Consider the following 26,649-nt stretch of genomic DNA (forward strand, 5'->3'; position numbering starts at 1 on the left):
CTATCGTGATAGCGGGAAAACAGACTTTTTCCTTGGGTATTCACTAGAAATTGAAGTTTTTATAGTGTCCAGGGAGTTTTCCATCTGCACAGACTGTGATTTTCTGCACCTCTTTGGAAACAAGTCCTTATAGAACTCCACAGCCTTCTTCTGGAAGTGCTTCCCGACAATTACATACAGGACCGGGTTCAGGCAGCTGTTGCTATAGGCACAGTACACAGCTACCTGAGTCAGTAAGTCATTGATTTGTTTCAGGCATGTGAAAGTGGGTGCGAGGTAACAGATTGTGTCGATGAACGTGCTGATCTGGAACGGAAGCCAGCAAACGATGAACAGCAAAAGCACAGCAAGGACCAGCGTGGTGGCTCTCCTCTCTGTCTGGACTAACTTCAGTTTTTGTAGCTCACTACTTCGTAAGGCTTTGATGATTTGCGTAGTGCAATAGGTGATTACGCAGAGCGGCATCACAAAGCCCACAATATTCAGCAGGCAGTTGTTGGCAGGCTCCCAGTGGCGGGTAGGGTAAATAAGACCGCAGGCTGTGATGTTGTATTCTTTGTAATAATGTAAATTTCGGAACACCATTGTAGGTGAACAGATGAGCAACGCGCACATCCAGACTACAAAGCTATTCCATTTGGCACAGACGGTTCGCCGCATCCGTCCAAGAGACATGGTTTTCACTAAGGCCAGATAGCGGTCGATGCTCACTAGTGTCAGGAAATAAATGCTAGAATAAAAGTTCATGTAACTCATTACATTGACAGCTTTACAGAGGAACAGGCCAAAAGGCCATTGATAATTATTAGAAATATTAATGGCCCAGAAAGGCAAAGTACAGACTAATATTAGGTCAGCCAGTGCCATGTTTGCTAGGTAAATTTCGGCCACTGTGCAGCGACTCTTGTGGAAACACAGGACGGTGAGGACAAAGGCATTTTCTATTGCTCCCAGAATAAATATAAACCAGAGGAATCCGGGCTGAATATCGTGTAGCCATTGCCATATCTCTTGATTAACACATTCAGATTGATTCACCTGGTGCACTCCTGAACTATTGTCGAAATTCGCAGGAATGCCTGTGAGCTCCTGGGCGGCCGTGGCGTTGTAAAGCCGTGTAACACTTTCAGATGTGATGGAAACCATTTCTGTGCAAAGAAAAACAAAAAGATGACAGGAGATTGCTTCGTCTACCTCATTGCTGCAAAAGATACAATAAGAAAAGCTGGCCCTGCTTTTCCTACTGTCCTAAAAAGTGCAGCTTTGAACAGGCTTACGCTTCCCCGGGTTGCTTTCTCGTAGACACCCTGAACGCTTGCAGAGGGTTTCACAGGCTAAACTGCGTGGACCAATTTTAAGTGGGTGAAACAGAGGGGATAAAGCAACAGTAGACATTGTAACCAAGAGCTTAACTGAAAAGAACATTTACCAGCCTTTGTTCACTAGAACCAAGCTGCAGCAAGTGGTTTTTAATTCTTTGAGGAGGTTGATGGTTACTTTCTTTTCTTATCTTTGTGTCTCGGTAGCCATAGCCTCCTAAAGGACAGATGTCCCTCCTGAGTCTTGTGTTGCTCATTGTTAAGCTGCTCCTCCTGGGGCAACTCCCTCAGCATTTTACACCCTCTCCTGTAAAGCAAGAATTGGGTGGAATTCAGTGGTGTTTTCCTCCCCACACACCCCCGTATTTTTTCCCAAGTGTCACGACTGTCGCAGCAGACATTTAGCTTGCAGCTCCGGTTCGCGCCGAGGAAGCTGCGGGAGCAAGGATCCGTGTCCGCCGGCAGTCTGCCTTTCTCAGCTCCTCACTGCAATCACCTGTGTATCTCTGCCTCTGTGTTGCAATCTCTTTCTGCAAGCGAGTCGCAGAAGAGAGAAACGGTACAACCTCTGCGAGGGAATTTGGTTTCCGTAGGTCCGCGGTGGGCGGGCTGGTGGCTTGGCAAAGATGGCGGCCATCGTGTAAGCGAGGACCCGCCTGCAGCCAGGCCGCAGGGGGACGGCTTGGGTGCAAGAGCACCGTCTGAAAACCAAGCGCCGTGCCGTAAACACTCAGCGGAACGGAAGAGCTCGGGGTCTTACAGGGAGCTATTTACGGGCACAAATGTCAGACATGCGCTTAAACGTTACTGAGACCAGACAGAAGTTGAGCACCCAGCATCCACTCGGTACTGTTAAAATGTTAACTGTGGTTTTTAGTGTTGTGCTCTGAGGGAATGAATGCTGAGACAGTATTCAAATAAAAGAGTGGCTGCCCAGACCTGTTTATATAATTCTCTGGGACTGGGTGACAGAAATACTGTTTGTCTTTTTCCAGGTCTTTAAAACACCACTGTTTATATTATGGTTTGATTGGAAGCTTTTCAGATGTGTTTTTAATCAAGGCATTTGTCTGATTCAGCTGGTAACTTGGCAGTAGAAAAGGGACACATTTGTAAATCCTGAAAGGATGGGGTTCTCATTTGTATTCTGGTTACAGATTTGCTGGTTGATAAGGGTCAGTGCTCGATAGGCACGCGGACATTTGCCTGTTGGATGCAGAATTACTGAAAAATGGTGCTCACATGTTGTTTACTTAGTTTTAATTAAGCTGGAGAACCAAAAGCAGAGGTGAAATCTACATTTTACTAAGTACAGTAAAGGCAGTAACAAAGGAGAATCTCTCTATACTGTAAAATTTATAAGAGGTGTCAGGCAGGACAGGTCAACTGGATAAAACAGGCAAGTGGGACTGAGAACCTTGAAAGACAAGGCAATTTAAAAATAGACTAATGGGCACAAAACGAAATGTCAGCAATGCACATTTCCAATCCTTTTTAACTTGAGCAAAGGACAGTATTTGCATAGACTGGGTAACAACATAAATATTCTCATTCTCCAAGTTCAACCTCCCAAAACCTCAACTTTTCAAGCCCGTATCTAATTGCAGGAACATATGTCCATCCTCTATCCTGCCTCTTCGTTAACTTTGTCATTGTTAGAGCCAGCTCAGTCTTGAGACACCTGTATCCTTTTGATTTCTGAATGTTTTCAACCAGCATCTGGGGAATGGGCTGGTGGAGCCTCTTTATTACATAGCATTACACGTTGTAGACACCTGTCCAGTGACCTATGCTGTTGGTGACACTGGTTATCTGGAGCTTCTAGGTCTAGTGGATATGGATGTAGTTGTTCTATACTGAAAGCAAATGCCATCCGCAGTGCAGGCTGTGCGACATCGCCAATATTCTGATTTATGTCCTCTTTTCATCTTCCAGGTGCAAGCAACTACTGTAGGTTGCAAATGCTTTGGTTAGAAATCTTATTTTTGTTGAGCCCTTCTAGGCATAGCAGAGCACCTGCACCTATAGTACATTTTTCTACCACTTCATTTGTTTGTCTTTCAGCACAATGGAATCTAGGACTATACCAAAAGCCTCACAGAAACCCAGATATGCCTGATCTATTGCTTCTGTTTTACCCATTACTCCAGATTGTGTTAGTCTCACACGACTTTATTCTTGACAAGTTTATACTGGCAGTTCCTTATCACTTTGTTATTCTTTCTTATCCTCCATATGCGGATATACTGATTATTTAATATTTTGCCACCATGTTTTCCAGGTATTTAAATGAGATTGACAAATTCGTAAATCCTTGCTACCTGTGCCTTTTAAAGATAGGTATTTTGTTTTGCCCTCTCTGGGCTTCTGAAATGTCGCCATTCTCCTTGGTTTCACAGACATAAAAACTGATAGCAAAGTTTTCCTCTCGTAATTCCTGAACCACACCAGGGTGGGTTATATATGACCCTGCCACTTTGCATACCTACATATATTCTTTAATTTGTTCTTTCCTGATTCACATAAATGCAATTGTTCAAATCAACCATCTTAAATATCAGATCAGTCTTCATTTCTGAGAGGACTAACACAGAGTCATTCTCTGAGTTACTGGTTCCCTTTTGGTAACAGGCACAGACTTTCCTCCATTATCCTCTTACTTTTGATACGTTTATAGAAACACTTTATGTTAACTCCTATGTCCCCTATTAACTGCAACTCATTTTTATCCTGATGTTTTTGATATCTTTGACGTTCTGCGCTCTTAAATAATACCTTAGATAGCCATGCTTTTCTGTAATTAATCTCCCTGTAGCAAAGCCTGGCATCGAGGTGATGGTATTCAGAAACACTTAAACATCTCAAAGCCCAACTTTTGTGGCTCCGAGAGATGCCACTAACAAATTGCAAACAGCAGTTTCAAGTCTCCCTTTCTGTGTACGCTGGCACTTTAGACTGTGAAAACACATAGGAAGGGAAATACTAATGGCTGATCAAAAAAAGGTCATCTGGAAAGAGAGTTCTGTTGGGCGATGCAATTAGCAGAAGCTGTTTCTTCTACCGGTAGTGGGCTGTGAACCAGCAGAAAGAATTGTAAGTGCATTATTATACGCTTTGAGGTTGGATGTATGCATATATTTAATAAGATGTTCATTAGGAATTCAGAGAGTGCTCATAAAGGCTATGTTGGTAATTTCTGTCTTTCATTATATGACTAATAGGAAAACAATAAACAGGAACTAATTTACAGCAAATAGCTCAAAAACTTCCTACTGATTTATGACACTCTTTCAGATTATCTGTTTAGGAAAGCCCTAAAATACTTTAAAATAAATTACCTATATCACATTGTTGTGGTCTAGAAGCAGTATGCAGTGTCTAGTTAGGATGTGACCAAGATGATCTCCAGAGGTCCCTTCCAACCCTGACCATTCTGTGATTCTGTGACTCTGTGACCAAGTCCATGACATGGGACACCTGGTGACCTGCCTCCTTGGTCCTTAGCTCAAGCTCTTCCGTAAAGCATTGGTAGAAATGTGGGAGACAACAAGGTGATATGTGCTAATGATCAATTTAGAAACCCAATTTAAATGATGTGCTCGATGCTATTCTCTACAGCACAGGAAAACTCATTTAAAGTATGTGTTTACTGAATGTTATGAATTATGCAGCTGCAATTTAGAAAAGGGAATGAAGTCTATTTGTCATTAGCTCATCAATGTGACCCCTTCACACACTTTCTACAAACACTTTCTGTGCAATGCAAGACAGGTCTAATGTTCCAGCTGGGACCCTCAGAAAGATTTTATCTGACAATTTTAATTTGAACACTGCCCAGCTGAAGCAATCTACCATTATGGATCAAGAGGGACTCCTGTGGGGGGTTGAATTTGTCCCTGCTGAAGTTCACCTCCTATTATTAGTTGCCTCCTCCTGGACAGTCACTAAAAACATTGTCGGTTGTTGTCTCATATTGTTCCAGAATATTTTTTACTAATAACATTGGGCACAAATGGCAAGTTTTCGATAGTGGGGGGCTGTAGGATGCCCTTCGTGGGATGCAGCCATGACCTGCCCCATGCTGGTGGCAGCCAGACCTGTGCCTCTTATAGAAACTGCCCTGATCAAGGGAGGAGGGCTTTGGGGTCAGCTGATGCAGGGATACATTGAGCAGTGGTCAGATCCTGCCAATGCTGCAAATGAAGAACCCTTGCAGAGGAACTGGGAAGAAGAGGTTAATCCACTGTAGTTGCTGGACTGTTGGATTGCATTTACAAGCAAGGGGAGAGAAATCCCAAAAAGGTGGTGCTCACCAGTGCCATGGGCTGAAAGCTCTGAGGGCTGGGCACAGTCACTAAGGCTCGCTGGTATTGTCTGGTAACCTGGTGGGGTGTCCTGTTGATCAAGGGCTGACCTGTATGCACTGTACTGGGGAGAGCATGCTGGAGGACAAGCCAAGGATAACACCCAGAGTCCAGGAGTGTGGTCAACCTTGGAATGTTGTACAACCCAGCTGTACGTGCTGGGACCTATGGATGTTCTTGAAAGAAAAGAAGCCGGGTATGATGAGGTGGGACAAAAAGCCCTTTGAGGATCAAGAGCTGTGAGCTAAGGAATGCAAGTGCAGGGGAAAAAAGGTCAGAGCTCAGTTAATGCTGCTACTGGATGTGAAAAAGCTCCAGGACAGCTAAGACGTTTGTTGCACTGCTTTACTCCCCAAATGGGGAAATGCCCATGATGCATCACGTGAACATTTTTCACAACCCATTTTGGATCTGGATGAAGCCATGCAGCTACTGGACTCATGAATCTATTAATACCTCCACTAGTGGTGTTAATCTTTGCTTGCGCTATGCTAAACATTTGCTTGTATGCTAAGATACAGTGGATAACAAACTGTTATGATGGTCTCGGTTATATGTTTTGTAAGAACAAGGCCTGAAATGTGTAATAAATATTCAGATTATTGCAGTGTTAATGCCAATAATCTAGTCTACAGGAGCAAGGGAGGGACATTGTAATGCATATAATAAAGCTGTTATAACTTTGCTGGTTACATGTTTACAGAACAGCATGAAATTTGTAATTAGTATATACTGAGATTGTCATAATATTAACCTTGCTAATTTAGTCCTCGGGGGCAAGAGGTGGAGTCTAAGATAAATGTTCAGGATGTTATGATGTTAACCCTTGTAATGGGGTTTGCAGGAACAAATGGTGGAATATTAAAAAGTGTCGTATGTGCACAGTCATGATGTTAACACGTATAGTCTAATTTGCAAGGGCAGAGCAGGCCCAAGGCCCCACCAGTCTTCCACTCCGAATGAGGGGTGTCTGTGGTATATGACCATTCATGATGAAGGTTGCTTAGAGAGCAATTTAGTGTTCCATTTATTTCAGGGATTTCTTATCAAGGGATGGGCCTTGTGAAGGCTAGATATGACACCTTAACGGTATTTTATAATTCCCTGGTTTGTTTTAAGTGCTGCCAGTGGGCAAAAGTGTTTTCAGGTACTTACAGCTGGCTTGCCGTGCTTGTGTACTACTTCATATGGGTGTCGATGGCACGGAGTGGAAAAGCTGGGAGGACAAACATGGTTTTGAGTGAGTTTCTACAAACTGAGAGGACCACTGTCAAACTTTGGGTATGGTGTTTTTTTAGAAGACAGGTCAGATACAGAAAGAAATAGCAAAACACCCAAGACCTGCCACAGCCTCTCCTCTAAATCTCTGTTCCTGTGCAGAGCCAGGCCTGCTGTGTATTTTTTGCATGGGTTTGTCCTCCTGACCATCTCTGAGCCCACCTTGGGCAGCAGAGGGTTCTCCAGTGGTGCCTGTCAGTCTGGCAGCCTTCCTTTGCGCTCGTGCAAAAGCTACAGTAAATGCACCAGAGGAGCTGTCAGAGCCACAGGGAGAAAAAAGGTATCCGCCTGACAGATCTGCTGTGACTGAAATGAGAAATAGCAGGAGTTTAAAAGCTGTCATTGGTAAGGGCTGTCCTCCCCCTTCTGCTTTCTCAGGAGCTTGGAGTGTAAACCTGATTGACTCAACAAGTTGTCAAGAGGTTGCAGAACTTCCCCTAAACTGCTTCATTTGTGACCACCTGCCAGGTATTTGCTGGCCAAGAAGAAATAGGTTTAGTTTTAACGGCTTTGGAGGATTTGGTTCCAGGAGGACATCTGTTTGCAAAGAAAAGTAGGGGTTTTTTTTATTTAGTAAGAGGTTATAACAAAACAACCTCAATGCATATTTTCTCCTTTAACTCCACACCTACAGGTGTAGCAGGCCTGAAGTACACGTGATGGGACAGCATAAGCAGAAGCATTGCTCAGCAAGAACCCAAAGATGTGCTAGAAGATTGGGGTCATCTTCTGTGATGGACTCTTATTTTCAGAATGTATTGTCAACAAAAATACAGGCAAGACATCCTCCTTATAAATTCTATACCTTCTCCGTAAGGCTTATTTTCAAAGCTTCTGTTTCAACCTGCTCTTCTTCCTGCCTTTACTACTGCAAAAAAGCATCTTTGTCATCTATCCCCGATGCACCGACTCTCGTTTCCACCTCATCCAAGCCCAGTGGGACTGCTTGTACCCCTCTCTTTGGCCTTAGAAGGGGTTTGATTTGTATCTTTGACTGAATATCAAAAGGTAATACCACGTGGCTCTTGTGGCATCTCTGAAACATACTCTGAAAGTTACTCAGAACGTCCTTTTAATTCTGTTTTGCTGAGGAGGCATTTGTTTATTCTGGAGAGATAGAGGAAGTGGTTGAAACATTCCTAAAATGTTCTGCTTTTACTGACCCCATGCCTTTAATTTTTAATTTCCAATCTTTGTATAATGAACCTCTAATGGGCTTTGGCCCATTTGAGGTTGTAGATCAGTGGATGCTTTTTGTGGCAATGTGAGCTTAAACATTTCCTGCTCTTCATTCACCCTTCGCTGTCCCTTTGCACCCTGCGGCTGCCCTCGCAGTTACACTGTTCAGCTTCGTGAGGCTTCACGTTGAACCGGATTGAGGAAATTGGCTGGGACAAAAATAACCTTGCAAAAAGAAAAGGTTATTTTAATGCAAATCAACTCCCTAATTTGTCAGAAAATTAAAGCAATAAAGAAAAGATACGGAGTTATTACGTCTCAAAAGTGGAATTTTTAGAGACCCTTCGGCATGCAAACTTGAAGCACACTCTGGAACGACAGGCATTGCTCTGCAGTTATCGTTAAGGCATTTGCATCAATTATGTTAGGAAATTGAGGAAAAAAAGTTGTCCTGTTAATGTAGTTATTTTAATAACAATGAGTCCAAGGTGAGAAAAGGCTGTTGATTTTTCCCCATGGGAGGGAGGTGAAGCCAGTCAATTCCAATAGTATCTATTGGAATCAGCTAAAGAAAGGAGTGGAAGAGCACAAACCACAAACCCAAATGCAATAAAGCACTTTGCATAACATTTATTTCCAAATGGAAATCTTGAAAAGGCTCCCTTTAGACTCTCCAGTGTTATACTTTTCTTAAAAAATTCCCATACTTTTTATCCCCAAATAACTTGGGATGTTAACTTTCAATGCTGTTTATATGTCCCATTCAATAGCTGCGATGATTCTGACAAAAGGTATTATCTATGTGTAAAATAATTTTAACTGAGATGGAAAAAACAGAACAGCTGGACTGCAGTGAGAGCTGGCAGGAAGAGGAAAATATCAACTGGTTCGGAGGGAAGTATTGGACACAGGATATTTGTATAAGGAAAAGGGCCAATTTCATTATGAACACTGTTTTGATTTAGTCCAGATTTGGTGATGGTGTTTGAGTGACGGTCCATATTTGACCTCTGACTTGATGCCGTCAGTATTTTGGAAACTTTTGTACTTAAAAATGCACTCCAAAATGAAGCAAATGTCACCAAAGCTTGATGTTGCTGCCATTCTGAAAGAGGAGTTTTAGTACAATAATTCTGTTTAATCCAAACTGAGATATAATTAGTTTTAATATTAGAGACTGTTCCAGGATCAAAACAACGGGATCTTCAAGTTTCTCCAGCCACTAAATCATTCAATTTCAACCCTGTCAACCTCAGAGTTTTAAAGACCCAGCTGGATAAAGCCCAGAGTGGCACAGTCTGATTTCACAGCTCACCCAGCTTTGAGCAGGAGGTTGGACTAGAGACCTTCTGAGGCCCCTTCCAACCTGAATTATCCTAAATTCCTTAATTTGTGCTAGTAACTGAAACTTCCAGTTGGATTAAGGCCAAGGAGAAGCTGAATTTCAGCAGTGAGTGCGGTAGCTTGCCGGAGTTTCCCAGCTCACTGGGGTGCCCTCGCTCACCGAGCTTCCTTGGGAACCTATGGCCGTTTTGGTGAAAGCACTGTGGGAACCATCTTTCGCTTAAGTAATTTATTTTTTCCAATATTGGGACACAAATTTGGCCTTTCCAGATCACAGAAGGAACTGGAGAAAAGTTGTTTTGTATTATCTAGGGTTTTCAGGTGGAAGCAGAAGGCAGCCTGAGTGCCAAGAGAGCAGAGCCTGAGCAGCCAGGAGTTGAGAGGCCATCGCCAGCGACCGACACGTGACGAGTTAGTCTTCTGCATCTAGGCTGCCATGTGACACACTGGGCTGTTGGAGCCGTGGTTCAGCGTGTATGTACTGCTCCATTTACCTTTCTAATGTTTATGTTGCTTCAGTTATCTCTTTAGGTGGCTAGAAAGGAAAGAAAAGCCCAGAGAGAGAGGGGGAGACATCTGGAAGACTTAAGCAGAGACAGTAAGTCAATGGAGCAGGAGGGATGCACAGGAAATTAAAATAGAAATATGCACTCGTTGACAACTTGGTCTGGCGTAGCAATGGGGAGTTTTCCCTCTTTTTTCAAGACAAATCCTGATGGACTGTATTCAGTGTGTATAGAGAAGATAAAAGCATTTCTGTGATTTTGAGGGAGAGCAGCATGCAGGTGTTTGGGAGGCAATTTGGGTGCTTGAATATGTGTGTTTTGGAAAGTGCAGGGTGTCTGGGATGTCTGCATGGGGATGGCACATGATACAGGACTTCTGAGAGGTGTGGTCTTCTGGAGACAAGCCAGATTCCCTGCAGTTTCTGAAGCACCCTCAGGCGCTGCTGGGGCTCCCTGGCCCCTTGACGTTAGCACTAAGATTGGAGGGCGGAGGGTATAACTCCACTGTGAAACTAGCAAATCTTTGGGCTTAATAGAGCATTATAGGGACCATAAAATACAGCCTTATGGCTTCAAAATAGAATGCAGAATTATAGCAAAGGAAGATAAGGAAAATAGTCTTCTGAAGATTAGTCTGTCAAAAAAGTCCAGGTTTTAAGAATTCAAAAAGGGAAGCTGCTGATTTCCTCCAGAAGAAACAGTTAAAATATAAGTTTCTGATTTTTAAGTATTTGAAAAACACAATAATGGAGGCTTGGGTCCATATTTGAAATGAGTAAGAGTCTGATGTGGTGCTCAATGTATTGCACCTTGGCTTAGTGCTCTTTTTAAGGGAAGTTCCTGCTTCTTGTCTTTTGGGAGAATAGCAATGCTGTGTAAAGCTCTGTGGTACCTTGGCAACAGCTAAAGCAGATGAGCTAGAGGCAAAGGATTTTGGTTTTACTGTTTTGTTTTTCTGAAAAATGGTATTATCTATGGGTAAAATAACAGAGGAAAAAAACAAACTTGCCTCCATATACTTGGTTTTGCTGACTTTCTGACCTTTTAAAAATCTGCATGTTCATAACACCTTCCTCATTCCTGAGAACTCTGTATTCCTCAAAGTTGACTTAAAGCTCACCCATATTTTAGCCTTTCAAAACTATCTCAAAGGCAATATAAGCTAGAAATGTACAGCAAGAAATAACTTTTTAAATTAACCACTTTCCCTGTAGCAATATTTCCTCTTCCTTCTCTGAAGTACGGAGGAGAGAAAACATACATTTAGTCAGAAAAGTAATGCCACACAGCTCTGATCACCTATAATTCCTATTGTAATATTTACAAATGCCATGTATTCTTATATTTTTCAATAGCAGTAATTATGCTGAGAGTACTTCACAAACGTGAGTGGATTCAGTCTCTCAGAAATCATTTTCCTGTGAAAATTTACCAGATGAGCTGTTGTGATGCTACATGACTTACCCCCAGCCAGGGGTGAGCACAAGAGCCAGATGGAGAGCTTGGGCACGCTTATTGGGCGCTTCTTAAAACAAAGTGCCATAAAGATTTAGTTGCGGTTTTGTTGCGGTTTTGTTGCATTATCTCAATTAGCTGTTTTTCAGAGATGTGTAATTCCTCCTGTATGGAAACCTTTCATAGATCCCGGATTTCAGAAAGTATCCTAGAAAAGCACTGCCATTGGTGATACGCTGGGTGAGAACATTCCCCTTGCAGAGAAAGGCTGCTTCAAAGCTTTAAATAAAAAAGGGGAGGGTATAAGCAAATAAATAATAGAAAATGCCAAATCCCTCGAATACTGTTGTAGGGTTGTTTTGAGGTGTATGATAGCAAGGTGCAGTTTGGACAAAGGAATGGAATATGAGGCAAAATCCCTCAGCTGTTTTTTTATCAATAAACCTTCTGCTAATATTTGAAAGAATTTGGTAATAAAGGTAAATGAGGTTGGTAACTGTGGGGCCATCAAGAATTGAAAATTTGATACATACAAGACCTGTACACAGTGATGGGCTCACAGCAACAATTCCCTAAGTTAAATTTAGACCTGAATAACTGGTTTAATGCTTTGTTTCCTGGAGATTTCTATTATGTTAATGCTGTGCAGCTTTTCCCTTCCCTTTTGTACATGACAGATTAGTAAACACAGTAGCACGTCCTGTACTTGTTCAGCAACTTTTTACCATTGTAGTTCATGAGCAGAGAAAGAAGATTAATTCAAAAACTACCAAAATACTCTGAAAAGAGAGATCACTGCCTTCCTCCGTCTCCCAGCACGCACTTCAATTTCTGCTGTTCGAACACCTCTGAGAAAGTTTAAGCTGTTGTGATTTACGGAGTTATTATTTTCTCCATCCCCAGCTTTCTCAACGTGGTATATGTTTACGAAGGAATGTAGTATATGATGTTCTTAAATCTTAGTGTTCATCAAGCATAAGCCAACTTGTTCCTCTCTTTGTAGTCGTTGGACAGATGAGAGAACTATTTCCAAATCTCCACTCGGTTTAACTTGGAACAAACTCAGGTGATCTACAAGTCTGTATACTAAGAGGCCGCAAGGCTACCAAATAATGTTGATTGAGGCTATGTCTCTTGATGATGCTATTTCAAATAAGTATAAATACTTAAATAGTTGTTGAATCAGGGCCATGAATCTGATTCTTCCAAGTTTGGAAAATATTATCAGTTGAGAAGTTTATAATATCAATCTCACAACTCCTTCCCTCTCCCCTTGTGAATACTGAATTACTTGCTGCTGTTCTCAAGTCTCTTTAATCTTCTTTAATTCTCCAGGAGCTTAATCTTCATGGACACTCCACTCTTAGAGTTAATGCGTCTTTGCTCCAGGACCTGGTGTGAGTAGTCCTCACACAGTAGCTTTGTGTCTCCCTTAACCAAGATGACAACTTTCTGATCTTCTCACTGCAAGGCACATTACTCTCACACCATGCACTCAAGTCACAGCTGAATCTTTACATTTTCTGTGTGTATTTTAGTGTGTTTGCTCAAAATGTTTCGACATCCTGAGAAGGGTAATATTCAAACAGGAGAAAACTGACCACAAACTCACTCTGCAAGGCTGACAGGGTATTTTGTTCTGTTCTTTTTGGCATTCCCCATATGAGAACAGGTAAGGTTAACCATGAGTGCTCATTGTCCAAAGCTCAGCCAACAAGTAGGATTTCTGTTAGGGTTGGTGTCAGGAGAAAGGGAAATCTAGGAGCTGCAGTAAGAATGGGACTGCAAAAGGACTGCAGAAGTGAAGAAGAGTCACCCAAACGAGTTCCTCTGAGAACTTTTTCATGGGAACCATGGCTGGTCACCACGGTGCAAGACCCAGCCCATACCTAGGATTCAGGTTTGGGGTAGGAGACCCACAGTCTATGTCTGCTCTTTCAGAGACAGGGTGAGCCCTATCATGCTTATACATGTGTTTATCACACTCCTGATATTGTGTCTTATCAGTGCTTTGTGTTTTCCCATGTATATGATATTGGCTCAGGCTAGTTTCGCACAGTGGTATCTTGAGCTTTGTTGACAGCATTTGCTTTCAGAAATCTCTGAGTGTATCGTTGAGCTTAGGGCCCATCTGCTCCCATGCCTAACTTCTGCTCTTTTGGGTTTTGTTTACTTGGTCTTCATATTTGGTCCAAAATGATGTAGGATACATCCCACATATATGTCTGTGTGTCTATAGGATACATCCCCAAATACACTGGTTTAAGATTCCTTGGCTTTCAGGCTGAGTGGTTCCCTTTCTAAAAGGCACAGACAGAGGAGATGTTGAGGAAAATGGAGAGATGAAGATGGCAGATGCAGGTCAGGAGCCCCTGCAAATTTGCAAGTCAGACAGGTGGAGGGGAAGGCAAACGTGCCTGATGGAGACAGTGCTGTCTGGGGCCCTGCTTACTGCTAGGGAGAAATAAGTAAAGGACAATACACTTGGTTTGAAGTATGGGTGAAATAACCCCAAAGCTTGGTCTTATTTGTTTAGACTCACAAAGCTCACTAGTTTCTATCATTAGCTATGAGGCCTCCTGCCAACAGGGGCAATGATCAGATAATGTTTTGCTCACATTTTTCATTTTTGCAGAATTTGCACTCAACATTGGATCTGCTGCTGAGAAAACGATCAGCTATTAACATAACTTATTCCTGTGCCTAGCTGGCTCCCTGCCCAGCTTGATAATACCTCCCCCGGTGCACTGTCTTGCAAATAGCAATGGATGGGAGGGAGCCTAACTGCACATTTGTACGGGGAGAGAAGCGGAAAAAGGTTTGCTTGGAGTGAGAGCAACGTGCTTCGGCACCGGGAACCACGCAGGGCTCCCTGTCGGGTGGCAGTGACTGCTGGGAAAGCCCAAGCCTTCTCCCAGCCCAGCCCAAGCTGCAAACTTGCATCTCCCTCGTGGTATATTGCATCTCCCTCGTGCTGTATATTGTGTCACACTCGTGGTGTCTGTCTACAGAGCTGAATGGTCACAACTCGCACAGTTTAATTGAAGTACGAGGACGAATGAGAGACTATAAACTTCCTGGTTTTTATGATGTGACATGTAGATTTAACAGGTTGGAGTAGGGTCAAAGGAGGTTGTATCTGCTTCCCTAAGGACTGCAGGAATTCTCTGTTGGAGCCAAAGGATTGCTGTACCCCATCCCACCGCAAAATTCAAAGAGTATAATGCACTAATGTTGTGAGACCCATTTAATGTCCATTGCAGGAGTCTAGCGTCATGTGAAATGGCAGGTCTGATGGTATCAAACAGCACAATGTGTCTATCAAGTGGCAGACAATACTTTGAGCCCAGTGAATAGCTAAGGTAACCTGTATCCAGCGATAAAGAAATAAAAAGCTAGTGATTTTATCAAGAGTAGCTTGCACAGCTAGATTATATTTCTTTGTCAAAGTAAGAATTTCCTGCTTTAGAAAACAACCTTTCCTGAAACCCAGATAGATCGAAACCACTGCAAGTACCATGGTGAAAACAGCCAGGCGGGAAAATACATGAATTTTCAACAGACTGATGGCAGTTCTTGCGAGGTGGGCTGGAGCGTGGTTCCTAGGGTAGGTTCTCAGAACCAGTCTTGGGGTTCAACTAATTAAGTAGTTACAGGGCTGATTTCAGTATGAAAGACAGGAGAGCACTGATGAAGCATGTCAGTGACATAAGTTGCTCGATATCTTCATTACAGAGAACAATGGAAATATCCTGCAGAAAGCACTGGACGATATCAATAGAGCAACAGGGGTGGAGTAATAAGAGGAAAAAACTGCAAGTCCTAAAGTACTTTTGTTCCCCAAGATTTACCATCTGATGCTTCTTTATTCGCCTTGCTGTAGTGGAGGCACAGAACTGTTCAGCAGTGCACAAACCGCCAGTTAAGGTTCCTTCACCGGTATGCACATGGATGTCCTCTAAAGCTTTGCTGTTTGTTGCATTACTCCTACCAGACCTCTTCAGTTTGGTTTAACCACTCCTTTCTCTTTGCAACTGAAATGCTGCTCTTTTCCCTGGGTAGCAACTCTTAAGTTCTCATGACTAGGCAAAATGTGAATAGAATGGCCGAAAAGTATTTGCCAATGTTGCTCCTTTTGTGCATCAAATACTTAACGGAGAGATTTGCCTTTCGGATGAACTGGCTCTGTGCCCTGAAAGCACTTTGCTTCTGGCACCACGAGAACATTGTAGCAGCCATTTAGGAAAAAGGCAGAGATTTGCCATCTCCAGTGCCTCCAATCGCTATCCCGTTTATGCTGTTGTCAAGGGTATTTGCGATAATGAAGCATTTTTTGCACATTTTCACAACCAGCTTTCACAAGTGTGGCTTTTGAGAAAAGCCTGCTGTGTCCCACAGCAAAGTTTGGAAGCTGATAGTATGTGTGGCTGACTGGTTGTTGGCCAAAGTCTAATAGCTGTTTCTTTTGACAACTCAATTTTTCAGCATTTCTTATCACACGCGTAGCTGATTCTTTTACTCTGGAGTTGAGTAAGTCTCTGTTGCATTTTGCAAAAACACAAAAGAAGTTCAAAACTGTCATTCTGTGTCTGCAAAACATATTTGCAACTCAAATAGTCACCCCCAACCAGCACCTGGAAACATTTCCATCACTACTACTTTTGCTATTGCTGAGCCACACGCTGATGGCTCTGTGCAAGCAGAGGAGATCTTAGCGCAGAGGGCATCGCAGGCAGGATATGTCCTCTCTATAAATTAGTAATAATGCCTTGCGTTCTCTTAATGCCTTCCACCAAAGGGATATATGGATGGCTTCACTGAGTAATGGTGCAGCTTTCAAACAGCACGTTGGGCTCTGACAGCAGAATAGGCTAGAAAGTATGATTGACTACGTGACTATTATTCAAGTGAAATTACAGCTTTAATTTCAAGCAGGTGGAAAACAGAAGAGATGATATTTATCCAGGTTCTTGAAGTTAGCACCTCTACCACATGGGCTTCTTAAGATGCTCTCGGTTTAATATAGAACCTCTGACAACAGCTGTAGACATATCCCAAAATCTACATGAAACTGTAAACTCAGATTTAAACCTCTTGAAAAGGTTTTCTCATGGGCCATCCCAGTGCATGATCCCCAGCATCACTGATTTGCATCATGGAAGGCAATACAAGCATGACATGATACTCATTGTCTACATGGCAGGTTGTCTTTACTAAAAGAATTGGTGGCTTAGGTTTGTGTGTTTTGGTGTTTGTTTGTTTGTTTGTTTGTTTGTTTGTTTGTTTGTTTGTTTGTTTGTTTTTTAACTTCATACTCTTTCGAGAACTCCTAAAAGCAGAGTGCGGCAGTGCAAGCACTGGTGAGTTCCTTTCTCAAGGAGAAGTCTAGCCTGGAACGCGTTTCACTTCTTAAATGATAAACTTCAGAAAGGCATTTTGCCTTGCCCTTCCGAGGTCAAACGTGTCCTGCTACGCTGTTGCTTGAGCAGCTGGGACAGTCATTTTGTATTATTTTCATATCTCTGCTCCTGATTTAGCCAGTACACGCAGCATTTGCAATTGGAAAGAGGTCAGTTTTCAGATATCATGTTAAAAGTCACCACAGCCTGTATACTGTGGAGGAAAGCTCAAAACCAGATGTACATATTGGAAATGGGGTGTGTGTGTGTGAGTAACTACAGTGAACTTCAGACTGTATTGCAATTACCTTGAGAGTCACAGCAGATAAAATTGGTTATACATCCAAATGTAGTCTGTTTTTCTGCTGAAGACCCAGGGGAACTCTAATGACAACAATGCTTAAGTGGGAAAACACTGTATTTCTGCTGGAAGAACTAAGTATTCAAATACGTGCTGATAGGGATTCGGTGACTAAGTTGTACAAACATCCATGTGGCTTTGAACACTGAGAGGTCTGGAAGGTTTGGGACAATTCTCCAGCTGAGAAGTGGTGTGATTTACAACACTGATGTACACAGTCAATGTTTGGACTATGACACTATTTTTGCCTTTTCATGCTTTGCCAGTGTTCTGAAATTAAACTGCGTGTTAATTTATTGTCATCCCTTTGTTATAAACAGAAGATGTCAGAGCCTGGCTGGAATTTGTTTTTCAGTCTGTGTACATGGGTATTGCATGCTGGTGTTCACCAAGAAGATATGACTATCTGCTCTTTCCAGAATGTCAGAGCCAACAAAAAAAAACCATGGTGAGAATTTAGGTAGAGAGAGATTCCCTTAATATATGCCACAGCTCCTTCAAAGAACTATTGTACCCAAAGGTAACAAAACCCAAAGATCCTTCAAAGATGGAGCAGTCATATGGTGTTGTGTTGTCACAGGATGACTCTGCAGCCTGACACAAGATCGGAGACCTTTTCCTTCCTTCACAGTGGCAACAGTTAATGGGTCACACTTTCTGGTACCTCACACGCGCATATTACTAGAGCTACGTAGGAGACGTTTTATGAAAAGTTGGAGGAGGGGAATTTTCTTTTCCTATTGAACTCACTATCAAAACAGAAAGTTTCTGGAGAAACTGATTTTAAAAAAAAAAAAAAAAAGATTTTTCACAAAAGATTTGGCGAATTTAACAGAAAATATTGTAAAGATGTCAGTTCCGATCTTGAATAAAGAAGACATACTGACTGCTAACATCATAGCAGGACACCCAGATTTACTCTTGCTCTGTCTGGCCAACTAAACATTTTATTACCTTTACAAAGCGTAACAGCTCCAAAAAAGAGGGAATGAAAGAGGCCAACTCACTACAGCTTATCCCCCAGGCACTTGCTTAAGAAGGAAGATTCAAAATCCCTAATCTGTGCTACCCATTGCCATGCAGATTTCTCCTCTGTGTGTGCATGTGCGCTGTATTTTGGTTTCTTGCTTTTTTAAAAACAGTCAAGATTCTTTAATTCTAGATAGAAATTTCACTCCTCCTTTCTACCCTTCACATTTTTCCTGTGAATCAGAAATTTTGTCTTCTGACCAGCTTTGTTAACTTTGAAAAAGGTTCTAATTTAAGTTAATCATGTCACCTTTGAACTTGTGTGCCATCACTTTTGCAACCACTGTAGAACATAAAGCACTGCGTAGAATTGCACGTGAGAGTTTTCTGCAGCAAAGGCTCATGGCAGGATGTCAGGGCAGGAACAAGTGAAAAGGAAATGAGTGGATTCAAGTTCTGGAAGAAAACGTAATGCTGCTAAGGAGAACAAACAGGAGAAATGCTGCCGCTGGGAAGGAATGATGGAAGGAAGGAAGGAAAGAAGGGAAAAAGAGGGGTTTAATTTCCCATGAGGGAAAAGGGTTCTGAAACAAATAATGGATAAGGATTCCAGCCTGATTCAGGTAAATACCTAAGTTATCAGAGTTTCATCTGGGATTTTAATTTAAAATGTTATAGAACCTAGATAGTTTACACGCTTTGGATCCTTATTTTGCCTAGTTTCAAAATAGTACAATATTCAATATTGTTTGATTCTGTTTTTTAAAGACAGATCTTTCTTCAATTTTTGCAAACTTATTTGACTAGAATTTGTTTATCCTAAGTCACACCCTACTAATATGTTCCATTTAAGCCTTTTTTTTAAAAAAATGACACAATTGTGCAGTGGAAACTACTTATACAATAAACCTGTCTACGGTGATACATGAAGCAAAGTGTAGCAGAATGAAATTCCAGATGTTTCGTACTGTACAGTCATGAGCTGTAATCATGATTCAAATGCCAATTTGTAGACTATGTTGTGGAAGAAAACTAATTGCTGTCTTCTTACATTTCCCAAAAAGACTAATGTTCCATAATATCGCAGGGAACACCTACACAAAACTGACTCCATATCGTTATTTCTCCTTCCTTCTACTTCTGGGAAATGTCCCTGTTGCTGAAAAAAAAAAAAAATGAACAAAATGAAAAAAAAAAAAAAGTTTCTCAGAGGAATGATGTACGCAGAAGGTGAGAGCACACAGTTGTCTTATGCAACATGCCTGTACACGCTGTTTTAAAAGAACATACGTATGTTATAAATTAATAGTTCTCTGAACAATATCCCAGCCATTCATGAATTGCATTCGTGTCTGATTCACTACGACTACTTTAGCCAGGTTGGAATAGTATCACTTTGAAAATGAACTTGCAACTCACTAAGAAAAAAAAAAAAAGAAGAGTAGAGCTATTTAGAAATTTAAACTGGTGCCCTCATTTCTGTAAATGGCTAGTCCATCTTCATTACTTGGCTGTTACTTAACTGTAAATCTTTTCAGAGAACGAAGGCTTGTGAGACAATAACTGCTTTTGCTTGTTTGTCTACCCATGAGGGATAGCCCCAGATCCTCACGACTTGGAAATTTTGGCATTAACTAGAAGAAAAAAGAAAGATTCTTGCCCAAGCAAAGGAGAAGAAATAAACAAAGGCAACGATCTTGATCCTAATAGATGGACACATCCGAAATGCCTGATGAAAATATTGGTTGATCTTTTTGTACCAAGTACAAATGTGGGAACAAGGAAGGAAGTGGTGGAGGCTCCGTGTAGGATTGTCCCCTAGTAAGGGGCAGGACAGGGCTGCACGGATAACATAATTATGCAGAGGAACATGTATTTTACTTCTCTGACAAGACACCAATAAATATCTGTGTTTGCCTATATAGGTGTATATAAGTCTCTGTGTCTGTATATGTCTACGTGTGTATAGAGTCAGAGGAGAGAGAATTCCCACAAAGCAAACATCTCCTGGTCACCTTTACTGCCACAAACCGTTTGCCTGCTCTTCTACTGTTTACTCTGGGAGAAAGTGGTTTGCATGTTTCCAGTGCCCAGCGCTGGAACAGCAAAACTTCCTGGGTGATGCCAGGGAGAACAGCCGCCTGTGAGCTGGTCTGGAGCAGGTAAAGCAGGATCCTGGAGGGAAGGCCCTCCAGAGTACAAACACAGAGCCTGGAGGGTTTGATTTAGACGACTCAGTCTAAAGAAATAAAGAAATAAGAACTCCATCCTTGAGCTCAGATATGACAGATTTTTAAGGAGATGAGAGCATTATAATAAATAGGCTGATGACACTAGGCCAGTCATAAGCACCATGGGCTGAAGTTCAGCACTGAGCTCAGGCTGTACAGTTACAAGGGCTACAATTTGCTTTGGAGCGTATCCTGTGTCCCGCAGCAAAGTTTATCTGTTGTGGTAGTCAAGGGAACACCCACCACATAGATTTCTTTCTCGTCTCTTGAGTTCACAGCCAGGAAAACAAGCCTTCCACAGGCCTTTCCCTCTGGAAGAAGCAGCCAGAAAAAGGATGGGGCTAATCTTTCATCTTTGGTACGCAGATTACTGTGAGCAAATCACTCATCTCTGCTAACGGACCCGTGAGACCTCACCTGCTATAAAGTGTCATTACTCCGCTGATGTGGATGGCACTGTGAGCATTCAATCCAGTTGAGGATCTAGACCGTGTGGTTAAGTGTAGCACTTTTTAGGTCCCTTGCTCTGGTTATCTGCTTGGTGCGCTGTTTGCCCCGGTCTGGCAGGCAAGAGCTGGAGCACGGCTCTGCAGATATTACCGCGCTGTCGGTGTTATACCGATGACCAGAGGCTTCGGTGATAATCAATGTGCAAAAGCCGTGTAAGCATAGAGACAGGCTTTGCCTCAAGGAGCTTATAATCTAGAGCAGAAGCCAAATATAATACAGAGAGCGTAGAATAGAGCTCGTTATAGGGAAAGACTGCTGGAGAAGGAGATGAGAGGTGCACGCGGACCTGAGCTAAAACCTAGCGACATATACTGCAACATTTCTGTCTTCCTACTTATTTGCTCAATGTTCAGGTCCCACCTCTGAATGATGATGGCTTCACGGGCACGGGGCTCAGGTTGCTGCTTTGCTCCACGTGTGTGGGCAGAGGGCTCGCACCACCCTTCTGGAGGGGAACCCACTGCCCTTCTTTTGTACCCCGTGACACTTGGGAGCAGCAGCCTTTCAGTCGGTCAGACGGCTGATCGGAAATCATAGAGCCGTGGCAGAGGGACAGAGCACCTCCGGAGATGCAGGGGTGCGGGTCCCAAAGAACGCGCCTGCAGCCAAAGCAGGAGCACCGCAGGAGGAAAACCATCTATGACCAGTTCTGCCTCTGGGCATGCATGTCTAAATCCTGTTAATATTAAGAAGACCTGGGCCTCTAACCACAGCTCACTCTCTTTGTTGGGGAGTTTACCTGCGATCTCACATAACATGAGTGGGACAAATGGATTTCTGCATTTTGACAGCTCTATTCTCTACAAATTATCCCTAATCTGAAGTCTGCCTTTGTCTGCAACACTGTCACCACTCTGTCATGCCTTAGTGTGCAAAGCTCAGCACTAGTGGATCTGCAAACCTGGATGATCGGATGTGTTTGCAGGGACCACAGAAACCAGCCCAACCTTGCTGAATCGAGTTGAGGAGTTGACATGTAGGGGAGGCAAATATAGCACAGCAGCAACAGTAAGTCAGATCCACCCCTTCAGGGAACATCGAGAGTCCTGAAACATTTGGTTGGGGTTGGATGTAGCAGCTTTGCCGCAATGTCTGAATGCTTTGGGCTTGCTTATCATCAGATTGAAGACAGCACGCTTTCAGCGGGCGACTTTGCTCCGTGTGTTTTTCTGGTCTGTGTCCCGTTTGCGCCCCTTCTCCAATATTTAACTCCTTAGTGGGGTGTTGGACCGTGACCAGGGTCCCGCAGTCCCAGTGTACTGGCATATTTGTAAGTGAATGATGGATCACCACTGCGGTGATCACTAGCAGGGGCAACTTTGAGTGAAGACAGCAGCCTGCAGGCTCCAAATTTAAAGTGTTGCTGTAGTGCTCCCATCCTCTGTGCTTTCCCACGGCAGTTCAGCCCACCGACCTCCGGGCTCCCACGGTCCAGGGATGCCCTCTCCTCCCTCCATCCCTGGCCAGGGGCACCCGGCTGAGGGGAGAAGCCGGTTCAGCCCTCTGCCTGCCGACCGCTGGGTTTGTGAGTCACTACACCGAGATTGTACCGCAGGGTGGGATTCTTTCCTAGCTGCTCATTCACCCAAAGTCACTCCAGTTATAGAGGACCGCCTAAGGAGAGCTTTTGTCTCCACTTTAAAGTACCATGTTTCTTTACAGCCTTGTATCAGCCAGGCAGAGGCATAACTTTTCAGCTCGATGCATGAAGTATGCTAAATGCAAGAAGGAAGTATGATAAACCTATAGATAAGGTAGGGGAAACTCAAATATATGGAGTACTGAGAGGGAGCTATAAAAAACCATGAGTGACAGTAGGACAAGGTTGGGTTATGCATAACTTTTAAAGAAAAGCAGAGCTTTAGCTAAATGGCATTTATTCTCAGTTGGTTGTTTTGGTTTTTTTTAACTTTATGTTTATTAGCATTGCTAATGAGTTCAGGTGTACTTTTGGTGTCGACTTGGTTACTGGGAGGGAATTTCTTTTGAAAGCAAAGCTCTGTTCTCCGATGCGTTTTCCTGGACTTGCAATATGATTCTTTTTCCTGCTGTGACTTTGAAAACAGTGGGAATTGGGTTTCTAAGAGCTTTTTACTGCCTTCTTTCAAAGAAAACCAGACTATTCTTAAGCAGTGAATTTTAGAATCGTCATAATGAAAATGCTAAAATTATTTTTTTTTTTCTATATGAGAAAAGACTTCAAATATTACAGAGCTATGAGAATTTTTAAAGCTACGTTCCAGTACAATGATAAGATTCTTATTTCAGGAAGCCCTAACTCAGTAGGAGAGGCAGTTCAGGTTTTTTGTTGGATTGTCATTACAAAATGTTCAGGTAAGTCTGAGTAACTCAATTGATCTTGTTCTAGCGTGTCCCGGATCCAGTGGGAAAGCTGACAAAGATTTTCTGGAGGTGTCTCTGCTCTGGCAATTCCAAAGTCTTTATCAACTTGGGTACATTTATCCCTTCTCTCATTTTCACTGTACACACCGAAAACAAGACAAATATATTTAAAAGTCTATGAACGATCCTGAAGTGTGAAGATACTTCTATTCATCTTTTTCTTAATGATTGCACATTCTCAGAGAACAGCAGACAACACAAAAATCATATGACTGTAATTACTCAATATCCTGATACTTCAATCTTAGAGACTCTCTTGTAAAAATATAGTTTTTTTTCCTAGCTAACTGTCCTCTGGCCTCTTTAAGAAATTATGTACAGCTGTGCAAGCTAAAAGCATACTCTTATCTTAGGAGATGGCATCTGTAAGATTACACACAGTGTATTAAAACAGTCTTAATGACAAACTGTTTGAACTCTTTCGGCATTATGGCTATTTTGTTATTATTATGCTAAGATGGGTGCTTGGGATACTGAGTAATGGAAAATGAATAGCTAAAAATATAGCATGTATTTCAACCTTTGGTCTTTTTGTTATATGATCCTAATTACAATCCTAGTTCTAAGCTTTTCTTTGTTTTTATCAGCATCTTATAAATCATGCTCCTACTGTATTTTTTTATTTGGACACAGATTTTAGAAAGAAACTGATAATGTTGCTTAAAGGTCATCCCAAACTTTTCTTCTTTGTAACGTAAGAAAAAGTTTTAAAGGTTTAGTCTTTGCCATTCAAGCAGTGCAGATGAGACAGGTTAGCAGTGCAGGGTACACACACATACACACTTCCCGCCCCACTAAGTTTACAAGCAAAACAATAAACAGAGAGAAAACGATCAGTATATACAGAAAAGAATTGCCTCGGGTTTCTCCCCACTATTTTGTTGGTAATTTCTCAGCTCAAAAAAAGGTTAGCTGCTTGTACTTTCTGGGTTGTTTTTTGGTTTTGGTGTGGTTTTTTTGTTTTGGGTGTTTTTTGTTTTTTTTTTTTTTTTTTTGTGAAATGAAAGAACACGTGCCCATGGTGTGAGTAGAGACACAAAATGTCTTCTGGACAGAAGAATTCCTCACCCTCCAGTAGCCCATACACTGGGTAGTAGCTGTGGCAGGTGCAAAGCGCCATGCCTTTGATATGTTGGGTACATTGAAATAAAGCATTTTTTCTGTAAACGTTACAGCTCTGCAAAAGCTGGCAAGTTGCAAAATCACATTAGCGACAATTATTTTTCTTCCCCATGTTCCTGGAACACTAATAACATCACGTCTTTTGCCACTGAACCAGAAACATATTAAGAATTCAAGAAGTGGTTTCCAAGAAGCAACAAACTGTATTGAATTTAAATAACAAGAACTTTTCCTATTAAAGAGAAGCGGAAACACATACCTTGACTACAAATTCACCACTGAGCAGGTACAAATGAGTGAAGTGCGAAACGTCTCCGGGAACAGCCAAGCTCCTTCTGTTGTATGAATGAGTCTAACTTCTGGTTTTCTGCCCCTCCCTGAACAGAACAGACTCATCCCTCTGTTGATGACATCATATTCCTGGATTTTCTCCCACGCCGTATTTTAAAAGCAACATTTATCGACTGTACCCAGTATGAGACTACTGATATTTGAATATGGGTGGTAAACAACACAAATCCAGCTAAAACATTAACGTGCCACTGTATGTATATAAAACAGTCAAGTGTTTGCACAACAGCTGCCAGAATTGTGAGTGAGCACACACACACACACACACACACACAAATCTGATCTGGACTTTGAGGGGTGGTGAGTGCATTTGTTTTTTACTGGTGTCAGATACAAACAAGAGTTAAACAAGTCGGCTTGTTGGAGGACTTGGACCTTTTAGAGAGAAAAGATCAAATTATCCCGTTTACAATCTTACATACTTCTCTTTCATGGGAAGAAGTTCAGTGTTTATGTTTCTGGAAGACACTGCTCTTCCTCAGCAGAAGCCTCTGACTACTCAGTCTGCTGAGAACTAATACAGAGTCCAAATACTACTGAAAGATTTAAAACGCACCAAAGTTTCTTCAAGCTTATGGATGAGATCTCTATATAAAACAGAATGATACCCTAAGAACATAGCAGAGACTTTTTCCTACTACATTGGCTTTTGTTCTGGATTTGAGATAATTTACAGAGAACTAATTTTACACTGTTTGTAAGAGGTGTAGTTGTTTTTCCTCTAATATTTATGCAATTAAACTGAAATCTGAAAAGGTTGCAGAATTCCACACAGAGGATACATCTGCATTTAAATAAGAAGTGAGGAGAGAAAAGAACAGCCCGCTCTCTTAGTTTCCCACAAAATACTAATTCTGAGTAAAAGATTCAAGAAAGCACTTGGGGTTATTTGTATTGTATGTGGTCTATATTGAGATCAATGGTATCTATCAGGGCAAGTACTCAGCCCCTGCTTTCCACTGGTTTTTCATTTACAGTTCTAGGGCGAAAGTCTCACTTGCACTTTTCCCAACAGGAATAACTGCATTGCTTTCCAGTCATTTTCCTTTTCTTTCGCCGAGTCTGTCATGACAGCTGCTCAGCACATTTTCTTTCTTTCTTGCCACTAGTTGAGTCATGCTCTCCTATCAGCAATACCTTCCCCTGGTCTGCCCCTGCTTTCCCCGCATCAGTTCTGGTTTGATTGTGTAATCTCAAGACTCAAATCTCAAAGATCTTAATTCTGAATTTTTCTTGTAGCTCTTTTTTTTTTAAGTCCTTCTGTACCTGAATAAACATTTTAGGATTCTCTCTAGGTTATGGTGTTTTTTTTTCGGTTGGACTTGGATTTAGTATAAACATTAACATAAGTTTGCAAATACAGTGCAGCAAAATTCTGCTTTGATTTTAAGACGTCTTTTATGTCTTGATAGGAGGGACTCTGCTGGCTCATTTGTAGTAACGTAATAAACCCCAGCTATAGCCAGATCTACTCAGTTACACCTGAGGAACGCAGATAACTTCGGGAAGAGCAGGTGAGGAGTGCTCCACAGCCTTCTCAGGAGGCGAAGGCAGCCGGTCTGCCACGGAGACTTGCCGAAAGGGGAAACACACGCATACAACCATCTCAAGAGCTTTAGAGAGGCAAAGCTCTGCAAAGGAGGAAGCACGAGTGGTTCAGCGATGCGGGGGAGGTAACAAACACGTGAGCCAGGCTTCAGGTGCAGCTCAGTTCCCTGTTCATTTGTAGTCCTTCAGTTAATATTCTCTTCAAATTTAAATATGAAGGAGATAAAACGTTGAATCTTCAACGTGTTTGCATAAAGCCGGAACAGCTCGAACTCAAGTGAGTGACAGAAATTTCCCCTTTCTTCCCCCC

At 42.1% G+C, this 26,649-nt stretch overlaps 2 protein-coding genes across 2 annotated transcripts in view; both read right to left on the bottom strand.

Moving 5' to 3' along the window:
* BDKRB1 (bradykinin receptor B1) overlaps nt 1-24,757 on the bottom strand; it is a 34,474-nt gene extending 9,717 nt beyond the window's left edge. Inside the window, exon 1 of the mRNA XM_082484945.1 lies at nt 24,700-24,757. The gene's annotated coding sequence lies outside the window, so the exon portion shown is untranslated. The remainder of the gene's footprint in view (nt 1-24,699) is intronic.
* Nucleotides 1-26,396, bottom strand: BDKRB2 (bradykinin receptor B2; the record flags this gene model as incomplete). Its single annotated transcript, XM_082485786.1, has 4 exons — nt 1-730; nt 1,039-1,148; nt 24,700-24,718; nt 26,272-26,396. 4 exons carry the CDS (start codon nt 26,394-26,396, stop codon nt 1-3), a joined length of 984 nt encoding a protein of 327 aa, XP_082341912.1.
* Between the last annotated feature and the right edge of the window lie 253 nt (nt 26,397-26,649).

This window comes from Vanellus vanellus (genome assembly GCF_965231255.1).
Source record: "Vanellus vanellus genome assembly, chromosome: 6".
Taxonomy (NCBI): domain Eukaryota; kingdom Metazoa; phylum Chordata; class Aves; order Charadriiformes; family Charadriidae; genus Vanellus; species Vanellus vanellus.